A 13,009-nucleotide genomic window follows, 5' to 3' on the forward strand; every position below is an offset into this window, starting at 1 on the left:
AAGGCTGGCCACTCCATCGGGTTTGTTATCATATCCACTAGGTCTAAGCAGTCCGTCTCGAACCGTACCGAGGTTATCCTCATGTCTCTCATGCAAGAGGCTGCCCAAAAGAAACCCTCAATCTCCGCATGCAGGGCTGAGAGGCTCCTCTGGCACGCACGTAATCCGAAGAGTTCTAGGCCCATTTGATCCTTAAGACTCCACCCTAATCCACTGACGCTGCCATCATTAATCCATGATGCATCAATTTGGCAGGTAAGGATTTGGGCCATCCAAGGGGCACTGCCTCAATCTCAATAGGGGGAGGGTCTTCATGTTCTTCGTTTGTTTCTTCCTTTTCGTTTGCTTTTCTCCAACATTCGGCCTCCAGGGATGCATGTTGAAGTATATCAATTGGTGATACTTCTTTCCCATTAAATAATTTATCATTCCTCGCCTTCCAAATGTACCAACAGATCCATGGAAAGGTATCGAATTGTAGTCTCAAGGGAGCCACCTCTTTTCTCTTCCAAAACATGAAGTTCATATTTTGATATATGGAAGTACTCGGGAAGTAACCCGGAAGGGACAGATAGTCCGATAAAGCCCACACCTGAAGAGCTGGGGGGCATTGAAAAAGAAGATGATTTATCGACTCCACTGGGCCAGCACATCTAGGACAACTCCTATCGGTGCCCATGTGTCTATACGTGAGTCTCTCTGCCGTGGCCACACAACCCGAAATAGCTTGCCACAGAAAGTGCTTCATCTTGCTCGGGGCCTTAACCTTCCACACCTGACCCTGTAGACCTGTAATGCTTGGTCTGATGGCCCATCCTTGTAAAAGACTCAACTTAGTCGATCGGATTAAGTCATATCATGTTTTAACAGAGTAAACACCTGATTTTTTATGGTTCCAAAAATATCCATCCGGGACAAGAGAGCGAGAGGGTTTCAGTCCCAGGATCAAGGGGATATCATCTGGATGAAAAAACTCTCGAAGGAGCTGTGTATCCCACTCCTTGGTATCAGTACTAATAAAGGACTGAACAAGGAGTTGGGGTAGTCTGTATACAATGTGACCAGCAGGTCTAGGTGGTCGAGCCACTTCATCTGGAACCCAAGGTTCACTCCTAACCCTCGTGTCTCGACCCGTACCAATTGTGTTCCGTAAACCCGAAATAAGTAACGGTTTCGCTGCCATAATACTTCGCCATCCATATGATGGTGAGTATGTACGTCGATCTTCTAATGGTGTAGTGTGATTATAGTATCTTCCTTTTAGAACACGTGCGAGTAATGAGTTTGGGTAATGGATCAGTCTCCACAGTTGTTTTGCAAGAAGCGCTATATTGAAATCATGAAGATCTCGAAAACCTAGTCCCCCCCAAATCTTTGGGGGTACAGATCTCGTCCCATGTTATCCAATGCATACCTCTGCTACTCTGTTTTGAGCTCCACCAGAAGTTAGACGTCGTGCTTTTTAATTTATCGGTTATACCTTGTGGAAGCAAGTAACACGACATCACATATGTCGGATCTGCTTGCGCCACCGCTTTTATTTGAACTTCTTTTCCTCCTTTAGAAAGAAGTCTTGATGACCAAGTGTTGACTCGCCCATTGAAACGATCTTGTACATAAGAGAAAACTTTCATCTTCGAGCCACCAATTTGTTCCGGTAATCCAAGGTACATCCCCATGCCTCCTTCTGAGTAGAACCCTAAAACAGTTTTAATGTCTTGCTTCCGAGAATGTTCCACTCTGTTTCCAAAAAAAGTCGATGACTTTGATGCATTTAGTCGTTGTCCAGATGCCTTCCCATATGAATCTAGGATGTCTATGATCTCCTTGCATTGGCTTAATTCCGCCTTACAGAAAAAAGACTATCATCGACAAAAAGAAGATGAGAGATCCTCGGGCTTGCCCTAGCAACACGTAGACCCGTAATCTTCTTCTCTGCTTCCGCTTCATTCAGCAGTGAGATCAATGCCTACGTACACAGAATAAACAGAAAAGGAGAGAGGGGGTCGCCTTGTCTTAACCCTCTCTTAGGTAGGATACTCCCTCTCGGTTGCCCATTGACTAAGACTTGATATGTGACCGACGTGACACAACACATAATGAGGTCAACCAGTCTTTCATCAAAGCCCATCTTTATCATCAAAGCAGCTAAAAAGCTCCATTCTACTCTAGCATAGGCTTTGCTCATATCTGTTTTGATAGCCATGAAGTCTTCTCTACATCGTTGGTTCGTCCGTAGGGCGTGAAAGTTCTCTTGTGCTATTAGGATATTGTCAATAATCAAACGTTTTGCCACAAAGGCCGATTGTGTTTCCGAGATCGAGTGCGGGATAACTCTCTTAAGTCTCTTGCATAGGAGTTTAGATATAATCTTGTAACTGACATTACAAAGACTAATAGGTCTAAAATTGGTCATTTTCCGGGGTTTCTTCTTTTTTGGGATGAGACAGATATTCGCCTGGTTCAAAAGTGGGTCAAAACTACATGTCGTAAAGAAATCGCGGACAAGTCTAATAATGTCTTGCCGCATCTCCTGCCAGAATTTCTGAAATAATTTGCTAGTCATACCATCAGGTCCGGGTGCTTTATCTGGGTTGATATCGAAAAGAGCTTTTTTAATTTCATGTTCCGACGGTTCCTTTAAGAGTAACCTATTGTCGGTATTGGACACCTTTTCCGAGATAAAACGGAGTGAGGCGTCTAGCTCTGTCGGCGAAGAGGTAGAGAAGAAATCTCAAAAGTATTGAATAGCTACGTTCTCCACCTCGATTTCACTCTCTACCAGCTTCCCATGTTTGTCTTTGATACTAATTATCTGATTTTGTGCTCTTCGTTTCTTTGTAATAGCATGATGAAATTTTGTGTTCCTGTCCCCATCTTTATGCCATTGATCTCTATTTTTTTGTTCTCAAAAGGTATTTTCTTCTCTAAACGCCAAAATCAGTTGTTTCCTCAAATCTTCCAGTTCTTCTGTGTAGTGAAATCATCATCCTGTGCGAAATCTATCTTGTCTTTGAACTCTTTTATCAATATAGCAGAATTTGTAGAATTTTGCTTCTTCCATGAGCTAATTTTATGTAGACATGAGGTAACTTTTTGGTGATAATTCCTCATTGGAATTTCATCAAATCGTCCCCATCCCGAAATTACTGCTTCCTTGAAGCCCGGCTTTCCAATCCATCTCTTGTCAAATCTTAAATTCTTTCGTGACCTCCTAACCCTAGACTGAATCCGTGCCAGGACCGGTCTATGGTCCGACCCCCATAATTGTAAAAATTCCACAACTGATTGGTTGAATAAGGCGTGTCATTCTTCATTTGCCACAACTATGTCTAGTTTGCATTTAACTTTCCCAGATCGTCTTTTTCCCACCCACGAGAATGAATTTCCTTTGTATGGGAATTCCATCATTACACAATTTTCTAACATGATTCGGAAAGGGAGAAAAGAACTCTCTAGACGACGTCTTCCTCCCCTCTTTTCATGATTACCGGTGATCTCATTGAAGTCTCCAATCATAAACCAAGCTTTACTACGTGTAGTACTCATGCGTGACAATCGTTCCCAAACTTGGTCCCGATGTTTGACAACAGAGTTTCCGTACACGAAAGTCATAAAGATTTCATGTCCTTCAAATCTAGGTTCGATATCAATCATATGATGGTCCACATACAAAATAGTAACAGATGGATCATCCATATAAAAAAGTGCTAAACCTCCGCTCCGACCAACCGCTTCAACAGTACAAACATGATCATAACCAAAAGAAACTTGCACATCTTGCAAGACATGTCGATTGTTTTTAGTCTCCGAAAGAAGAAGAAATTTAGGTAGAAAACAATGATAAAGTTCGTGGAGGTGCTCCTTAGTAAGGTCGGCACCCGCACCCTGACAATTCTACGCTATTGTGTTCATTTGGGGATCTTGGGTGGCTTGCTTCCCACCTTTGCAGTTTTGTTCTTTATCTTTGCAGAAACATCTTCACTGCCTCCACTTGAAGGTTTATTAATTCGACCCATATAGGAGTTAGAGCCCAGCGCTGGCCCATCCTTGGTTTTGGGTGAGGCCCGGCCCTTTAGCATGCTCCTCTTCCTCAGTGAAAGTCCCGCAGCATTAGGGTTCGGTGATCCTTTCTTCTTCTTGAACGGTGATTGCGATGAAAGGGTTGGTGGTTGCTGATGATTGTTGCTGGAGCCAGGCCATGTCGCGTTCCCCACGGGCCGGTTCAGCGTCTCTTCAGCCTTCTTCTCCCCATCGCGCTCATTGGCGATCGGCCTCGGCGTAGTCTGTGGGGCCATCGGCTGCTCAACCTCTTCTTCCTTGTGGTTCCCATCGTATAGCAAGTCATCCTCATCCATCAGGTCATCATCATCAAAGTTTTCACCATCAATCATCCAATCGTCGTCTTCCAGAATTTTCTACGCATTAGGGTCATCAACTTCATTTAATTCTGGATCACCCGAGTAAGGCTTATCTTTATCATCTGTAGCTTGTTTGCTTACCTCTTCTTCCTCCTCCAATGTCATCTCATACCAGCTCTTTTTCTTCCTTTCCTCGCTGTTAGGTGGTGATCTTGGGTGGGTTTTGGGTGGTGATCGATTCGTCTCAGCGGCGAACCTCAGACTCTTCTTTGCTGATCTTACGGATTCGGAGGAATCTCCCAAATCCCCAACTTTTCCTTTCAACTTCAAGTCTCCTGAAGATTTCTGGAGGGCTAATCTAAAGGGATGTTCCCTGACATGATCCGGGGAGGAGTTGACTTGTTTAGCCAGTTGGGATTGTGTCAGCGATGTTTTAAGAGGGACATCAACTATTTTCTCTCTTTTTGAGCTAGAGGAAGGCCGCGCAAGTTGTTTATCACCGGGTTCTTCAGGAGCTATCTCTCCCTTAGAGCTTTGTGATGTAGGTACACGCTTCCTCTCTTCCCTCCTGGCTTTTTCACGATGTTTGCTTGCTGCGAAGGAATCATCATACCTTCTCTTGTTGTATGCTTCTTTGCTAGGTGGTAGGATATCTCTTTCGCGAGGGGCATGTCGATTTTTCTCACGGTGGTCATCTCTAGGAGCATACCGGGAGTCCATGCGTTTCCAAACTCTATCCCGGTTATCTCTTTGAGTTCCTTTCCCGGAGCGTCTCTCGAGATAGCTTGGAGCCTTTGGGGCAGCTGCACTGAAACGCTTTGAGAGGTCTCCCTTTCTATTCATATCGAGTATGGATTGTTGGCCTTGGTCTCTGTTAGCCTCTCTGTTAGCTTCCTTTATCAGTCGATGGTTCTCTCTTTGTTCCTCAGATAGCGTTGGGCAAGTATCTTCTTCGTGGGATATTAGACGGCAGGAGTGGCACCATCGGTGGAGGTTGACATATTCCAAGGAGACTGGAACAATTTCCCCAGAGGGGAGCTGCGCACGAAGAGAAAATTTCAAAGGGAGTTCAGCATTAATCTCAACTTGGAACTTCGCTGTTTTTTCTTCCACCAGACCCACATTTCCAAGCCTTCTTCCAAGGGCTCTGAAGATCGGGTCAAGCCAGAAGTGTGTGGGGATCCCCAAAGCAGTGACCCAAAATGTCATAGTGTTAGGGAATGAGTCACCTATGTGAGGTGCCCATCTCTCTAGAGCAAAGGACCATTTGTTGTAATGGCAAGGCCTTTTACTCAGAACCTTCTGAAGATCATCTTCAGAATCAAAGTCAAACTGAAATCTTTGGTTTCCCAAGTCTACTCCACAGACTCTGCCTTTAACGTCCCAGATATTTGGTCGTGGGAGTAAAGCAATAAGGGATTCAACACTACGCCTCTCTCTGTTGAAGAGCCGTCCCACCAGGCTGAGCTTGAAGCGGGCTATCAGTTCCGAGTTATCAACTGCCGGGAGAATAACCAGGTCGTCATCCTCTTGCACTTGTACTATCGCCTTGTTCTTGCTGGAGGTTGTAAGTGACTGAGACATCTTGTATTTTCCAGGTAGCTTGTAGATCTAGGGTGAGAATTCTTGAATGACAATAGAACCGCCTTCTTCTGTGGGAGCTAGGACCCAACAAAGGAGAAGTAGATGTAATCTTGAAGTAAGGATCTGCGTTTTGTAACAGGGACCAAAACACTACAAAGAGTGCAGGTCGTCTGTAAAAACGAGACCATTCTTTAGCTGAGATATTGTAGTTTTCCAGATCTTCGAAGTACAGGGAGGATCCATGGTTTTTTATTTTTCTCTACTCTCTGTGAAGCAGATATGGAGAGAGCTTGGAGGTGTAGTCGGTAAAGGCTGTTAGGAGGAGATACTGTGGGATATGCCTGATGTGCCGCAGTCCACGGATCATTACATGGAACCAGCTCAGCATGGAGTTCAGGACGTTCTGAACATTTCAACCGAGGTTCATGTTTTTCACTGTACCAGACTTGACTTGGATCATGCCAGACTTGAGAAAGATCATGCCAGACTTGACTTGGATTATGAGGTTTCACAAAATGATCGAGACTTCTCTCTTTTGGCTCGATTGCCTCATACTGCAAATACCGGCGACCGTACTGATGGACTGATCGACCCTTTTGATCAGTTCATGCACTTTGATCAGCCAAATCTCACTAAGGCAAGGATCCTTCACCTATCTGAAGACATAGGACACACTTGGTCCAGTATGGTTCATAATCTGGACATGGTGGTTCATACGGACAGTCCCACATCCGCCGTTCTCCTTACTGCGGTTCATGCTTCAGGATACAACGAATCTGGACAGAAGCCGAACAGTCACCTTGTCTAGTCTTATCTCTTTATTTTCGTATTAAAGACTAGATCTAGATCTAGATCTACTTTTTCATTTAATTCCTAGATCTACAAAACACTATAAATATGTAGTCCATTTCATCAATAAAATCAGTTCAGTTTTGGTTGTTTATTTTGTTTCTTCTCTGATTAGAGAGAGAGTTCTTTAGCTAGTTCATTGGTGTGAACCGGCTTGTTGATTTGGTGGTCAGCCAATTCATCTTTGTGTGTTGTTTGGTGGTTAGCTAACACATTCATTCTTTCTTTGGTGGTTAGCCTTAGATCGTGGGTATATCAAGAGTCATTCTGCATCTCTTGACGATCCTTTCAATCCATCTCAGTTCCAGAAGTGCCGTTTGCCTTCTCGGATCATATCCAACACCCAGCTAAAGTGATCCTCCCTATCTTAGAGTTCTTCAGTTGGTATCAGAGCCACTTTGGCTGGTTTGTTTTCAATTCATCTTTTCATCTTCTCATCTCTCTACGATTTTATTTTCTTATTTCTTGTTGGATCCGGGCTGTTCCTTTACTCCCTTGTGATCGCCAGTTATTAAAAAAAAAAAGAGAAAAAAAAAATCTATCAAAAAAAAAATAGTAAAAGTTTTGGCTTGAATCACTTCTGAAGAGAAATCCAGGGGGAGTGGTGGAAGAGAAACCCTGCTGGCTGAAGAGAAAACCAGCCTTAGGACAGTTAAGGCGGATCCATATCAAAATTCTCTTCATCTTTCTTTCTCTTTTCTTTTTCCCACAAAAGTTTGTTTTGGGTTTTGATTGCTGAATTTTGACTGCCTATCATCCTTTAAACCAGTGGAAAGAACTCTGAGTGATCACCTAAAAATCATGAGCTAAACACTTTGAGAGTCTGAGGATTTTTATTTGCTAACTCTTTTGTTAAGTGTTCTCAGGATGTTTGGACTTCTCAAGAAATCAAAACTACAACAAGACGTTTACTTTCCTTTTAAAACCGTGTTAGAAAAAAAGCAAATGATTTTTGGAAATAAGAAACAGTTTGCTTCTAATGGATTTGATTTTGTGCAGAAACAAAGAAACCAAAGGAAGAGACAAAACAAGTTCGATGTTGATGAGAAGTGGATCAGGAGTGGTGATTGTCCCTTCACCAAAGCCAAGAGAAGCAACCGTGATGTGTCTGATCAGAACGAGCTTCAGACTTATGCCAGCTTGGAAAATATGTTGCATAAGGCGATTCATGTTGTCCGGCAACTCAAAAAGAAGGGAAACACCAACACTTCTTCTGCACCAAAACAACAAAATAATTCTTCTTCTCCTTCAAATTCTGATTTGAAAATTAATGTGTTGTCTTCTGCTAAAAGCAAGGCTGTGAAAACCACAAGCAAGGCTCTTTCTACCAGGTGCTTCAAATGCCATAGGGTCGGTCATTATACCAACAAGTGCCAAAAACAGAAATCGTTGGTGACTTTGGAGAAAATTGAAACCGAGCTAGAAAAGAAAGACCCTTTACCAATTTTCGATGACTATGCACATGAACCGAAGGAAGGGTCAGGTGGAGAGCAAAACTGTGGTCATAAAGAAGGATCTTCTTCCATTCACAAACCGGGCCGAACTCAAGGTGAGCAACGTTCTGATTATGGTTCTTTTGCTTATAATCCTTTTCCTTTTAATGTTTCAGATTTGAGGACAAATCTTTTTGAAGAGGAAGGGAATGATGTGCCGCAGTCCACAGATCATTACATGGAACCAGCTCAGCATGGAGTTCAGGACGTTCTGAACATTTCAACCGAGGTTCATGTTTTCACCGTACCAGACTTGACTTGGATCATGCCAGACTTGAGAAAGATCATGCCAGACTTGAGAAAGATCATACCAGACTTGACTTGGATCATGAGGTTTCACAAAATGATCGAGACTTCTTTCTTTTGGCTCGATTGCCTCATACTGCACGTACCGGCGACCGTACTGATGGACTGATCGACCCTTTTGATCAGTTCATGCACTTTGATCAGCCAAATCTCACTAAGGCAAGGATCCTTCACCTATCTGAAGACATATGACACACTTGGTCCAGTATGGTTCATGATCTGGACATGGTGGTTCATACGGACAGTCCCACATCCGCCGTTCTCCTTACCGCGGTTCATGTTTCAGGATACAACGAATCTGGACAGAAGCCGAACAGTCACCTTGTCTAGTCTTATCTCTTTATTTTCGTATTAAAGACTAGATCTAGATCTAGATCTACTTTTTCATTTAATTCCTAGATCTACAAAACACTATAAATATGTAGTCCATTTCATCAATAATATCAGTTCAGTTTTGGTTGTTTATTTTGTTTCTTCTCTGAGTGAGAGAGAAAGTTCTTTAGCTAGTTCATTGGTGTGAACCGGCTTGTTGATTTGGTGGTCAGCCAATTCATCTTTTGTGTTGTTTGGTGGTTAGCCAACACATTCATTCTTTCTTTGGTGGTTAGCCTTAGATCGTGGGTATATCAAGAGTCATTCCGCATCTTTTGACGATCCTTTCAATACATCTCAGTTCCAGAAGTGTCGTTTGCCTTCTCGGATCATATCCAACACCCAGCTAAAGTGATCCTCCCTATCTTAGGGTTCTTCAATGCCTTCACCGGAAGAAGTAGGAGCAAGCTTGAACCACCGTCCGTACATGTTCTCCGAGGGGGTCTTTGCTAATATCCAGGGGATAAAGATCAAACAGGTAACAATTTAAAAAACCTTTCAGGGTTGCAGGGTTTTTTTTCATAGATGGAAGGGGTCTGTTGGATAAAAGGAGGCTTGGGTTTGAAGTTAGCGGTTAAGGACCTTTTTCGCTTTTCGTGTCTGAGAGCTTTTTTGCCGCGGGAGAATTTTTCATAGCATATGTAAATTTCACTTGTGTGTTTTGTTTTTGTTGGTAAAAAGGTGAACAAGCTTCCTTCTTAATCAACAAAGGTGAACAAGCCAATTTTCAAATGAAAAGGTGAACAAGCTAATTTTCGAATAAAAGGGTGAACAAGCTTCACTTGTTGATAGGCCTACAAAACTATACGGTTATCCTGGGTAAAGCCTACATGAGTACAACTTCGAAGGCCCAAATCATCACAATCAGAGTAATATAATTTGGAATATTCAATCTCGCTTTCTAGAGGTTTGCTTTCTTTGTATAGTTTGTATGAGACTTGGTCATGCTTGTGGGTGGCCTTTGTGGAGACATGTAACATGTTCAGCTGTCTTTCGATTGTACCAAGTTTGTTTTGTTTGTTTAACTTTTTTTGTAGCAGGTTTGTTGTGATAATTTTTCTCTCTCTCAAACATTATAGTAATATGAACTAATATAGATTTCATGTGAAGTATATATACAATTAACTACCAGATAAATGCTAAAACAAGTATATAAACTCTGATTACTAAAGAAGAATATATCAATAACATATTTACAAGCTGTCACATAAGGCGTGAGTGAAGACCCACTATCCACAATTTGCTTTCCGCTACTTATAACTTCATGGACCCCCACCCATGAATCAAACAAACATACCCGGTCTTTATTCTTGTAAAATTAATTAATTAATTAATTATATCTCTATTTCTGACAATTATTATTTATTGTTTTATCATCTTAAATTCATTTTTAGTCGTTCATATTTCGTTTTCGTACACTTCAATTATAACATTTCATTTCATTGTGCCTTTCATGTCCACTCTTATATACTCCAAGACCCTTTTATTACGCTGCATTATTATTAGTCTAAAACCCTTGTATCTGCAAAAAGTAACCTTTTCCAATACTTGTCTACATGTATTTGACATAAGCTCCATCTTGTATGCAAATTTCCATACTCTTAAATCTTTTATCCTCTTCTTAGTTACTACGGATAAAAGATTTACAGTAGAAGTATTGTTATAATCAATTTCTGTTATTTTTTCCAATATTAATGAACTAAAGTTGCAAACTTTAATAACAGTTTGTTTGTTTATCATTTCTCTTCCCTTTACCCTTTCAAGCGCCACTTTTTCTTCCTAAATCCTCTCTCAAATCTCTCTCTCCGTTTCCGATAAAGGAAAAAACAAAAGCTCTAATCTCAATCTTTCAGTTCCTGAAAAAGTGTTAAGAGACTGTGTGAAGCAAAGGGATAGAGAGAGAGAGAGAGAGAGATGGGAGGTGTGACGTCATCAGTTGCGGCGAAGTTCGCTTTCTTCCCACCGAGTCCAGCCTCTTACAGGCTGATAACCGACGATATGACTGGACTTCTTGTGATGAACCCGTTTCCTCACCGCGAAAACGTGGAGATATCGAAGCTGCCGACACGTAGAGGAACAGAGATCGTGGCTATGTACGTGAGACACCCGATGGCTACCTCTACTCTGCTTTATTCCCATGGAAACGCAGCCGATCTGGGCCAGATGTATGAGCTCTTCATCGAATTGAGCATCCATCTTAAGGTTAATCTTATGGGGTATGTCAAAGTCTCACTCTTTCCTCTCTTTTTTTTTTTTTCCTTTTCATTACAACTCCATAATTAATACACATAGCTCTCGAATTTATTACACAACCTTTGTCTATAACTGTGTTCTGTTTGGTGATGTTTTTGTGGATATGATCAATTGAATTAATTTTGTTCTAGCCGTTTTTTGAAAATCTTAACTTGGTTGTGTTCTGATGCTTACTTAAGCTGATGTTTTCAGTTTATGTCTGAAACTTTAGTTTATAACGATTATTATCGCATTAGAAAAGAAAAAAACATAACAAGTTTAGATCATTCCTAGCTTGATTCAGCTACATTTGTTTTTTTCTTTCTATGTTTTTATTACAGGTATGATTACTCTGGGTATGGACAATCTACTGGAAAGGTTTGTTGTCCTTTAAGAATCCACAAGGAAATATATTAATAATGGTTATAGAAACTAATTATGAAAATGTATATTTTTTTTTGTTGTGTGTGATTTTAGCCAAGTGAGCACAATACATATGCTGATATTGAAGCTGCTTATAAATGTCTTGAAGAGACATATGGAGCAAAACAGGAAGACGTTATCCTCTATGGCCAATCCGTAGGAAGTGGACCTACATTAGACCTCGCTGCAAGATTACCTCAGCTAAGAGCTGTTGTTCTCCATAGCCCGATTCTTTCAGGTCTAAGAGTTATGTATCCAGTGAAGAAGACTTACTGGTTCGACATCTACAAGGTATTAATAAAACTCATTATTCTTTAATGGATTCTTCATGGTTTCAGGTTTATGTTTTCTTTTTTCTTGCAGAATATCGACAAGATCCCACTTGTGAATTGCCCTGTTCTTGTCATTCACGTGAGTTAACTTAAATATCCATTTCTCTTTCTTTTTGGGCATTTATGAATGACTTAAGAGTGTTAATTTTATATTCTATAAATAGTTTTTTAACATTTATAAATGATTTAAGAGTGTTAATTTTGTCTTTTTCATAATAAACTTATGAAAATGATTATCACTTAAAGGTAAATTTGAAAAATAGTATTGAATTTGAGGTAAATTTAGAATTTCCCTTTCTTTTTTTTCTGGAATCAAATGTCTTTAACTCTCTGTGGTTATTCATTTGGTGCAGGGAACTAGTGATGAAGTTGTTGACTGTTCCCATGGAAAACAATTATGGGAACTCTCTAAAGAGAAGTACGAACCGCTTTGGCTTGAAGGCGGCAACCATTGTGATCTAGAACAGTACCCTGAATACATCAAACACCTCAAGAAGTTCATCGCAACCGTAGAGAGGTCTCTCTCCTCTAGGAAGAGCACGTGCCAATCAGAAAACCAGAGCAGCGATGTTGAAATGCCGAGGCAGAGCGTTGACAGAAGAGAGAAGTCAAGACAAAGCGTTGATAGAAGGGAGAAAGAGAAACCTCCAAAGGGTCAGTCCAAGAAGAGTAAGTTGAGAATCACTTTCGAGCAGCATTTGGATCGGTCCAGGAGAAGCGTTGACCTTCACGAGAAGGCAAGGAAGAGCGTTGACCACTATAGTCATCATCATCAGAATAATCATGAGATTGAGAGAGGAAGGAAGAGTGTTGATAGATTGGATAGAGTACGGTCCGAATAAACACGGAGAAATCTACAATACGTACATACACAGAACAAGAACATTTGATCTTGATTGCAGTTCTAATGTTGATGTTTCTTTTTTTTTCTTGTTTTGTTTGTGAGTTATTCTGTAGTTTTATTTATTTGCGGTGTGATATTTTTCTGAACTTATGAAGCTTATGTATTAAGCAAACAATTGAGTGAGATTAGAGCTTTGCATTAGCAGGAATTTAC

The 13,009-nt window shown here is 41.1% G+C and overlaps 2 protein-coding genes across 2 annotated transcripts; one reads left to right on the top strand and one right to left on the bottom strand.

Moving 5' to 3' along the window:
- Positions 1-4,418: 4,418 nt before the first annotated feature.
- LOC106417559 (protein SON-like) lies at positions 4,419-6,276 on the bottom strand. Its single transcript, XM_013858343.2, has one exon. The coding sequence runs from the start codon at positions 5,943-5,945 to the stop codon at positions 4,419-4,421; it is 1,527 nt and encodes a 508-aa protein (XP_013713797.1). The 5' UTR covers positions 5,946-6,276.
- Positions 6,277-10,423: 4,147 nt separating this feature from the next.
- On the top strand, positions 10,424-12,997 carry LOC111210017 (alpha/beta hydrolase domain-containing protein 17B). The gene is made up of 5 exons (XM_022710222.2): positions 10,424-11,181; positions 11,539-11,575; positions 11,675-11,911; positions 11,984-12,031; positions 12,306-12,997. The coding sequence occupies exons 1-5, from the start codon at positions 10,880-10,882 to the stop codon at positions 12,792-12,794; spliced, it is 1,113 nt and encodes a 370-aa protein (XP_022565943.2). The 5' UTR covers positions 10,424-10,879; the 3' UTR covers positions 12,795-12,997.
- The last annotated feature ends 12 nt before the right edge of the window (positions 12,998-13,009 follow it).

This window comes from Brassica napus, chromosome C9 (assembly GCF_020379485.1).
Source record: "Brassica napus cultivar Da-Ae chromosome C9, Da-Ae, whole genome shotgun sequence".
Classification (NCBI taxonomy): domain Eukaryota; kingdom Viridiplantae; phylum Streptophyta; class Magnoliopsida; order Brassicales; family Brassicaceae; genus Brassica; species Brassica napus.

Excerpts from the sequence above, each read along its gene's own strand:
- LOC106417559 (XM_013858343.2), bottom strand. The coding sequence starts at position 5,945 with ATGTCTCAGTCACTTACAACCTCCAGCAAGAACAAGGCGATAGTACAA.
- LOC111210017 (XM_022710222.2), top strand. The coding sequence starts at position 10,880 with ATGGGAGGTGTGACGTCATCAGTTGCGGCGAAGTTCGCTTTCTTCCCA. Across the intron at positions 11,182-11,538 it reads CTTAAGGTTAATCTTATGGG|GTATGATTACTCTGGGTATG; the intron begins GTATGTCAAAGT and ends TTTTTATTACAG. Across the intron at positions 11,576-11,674 it reads ATGGACAATCTACTGGAAAG|CCAAGTGAGCACAATACATA; the intron begins GTTTGTTGTCCT and ends GTGTGATTTTAG.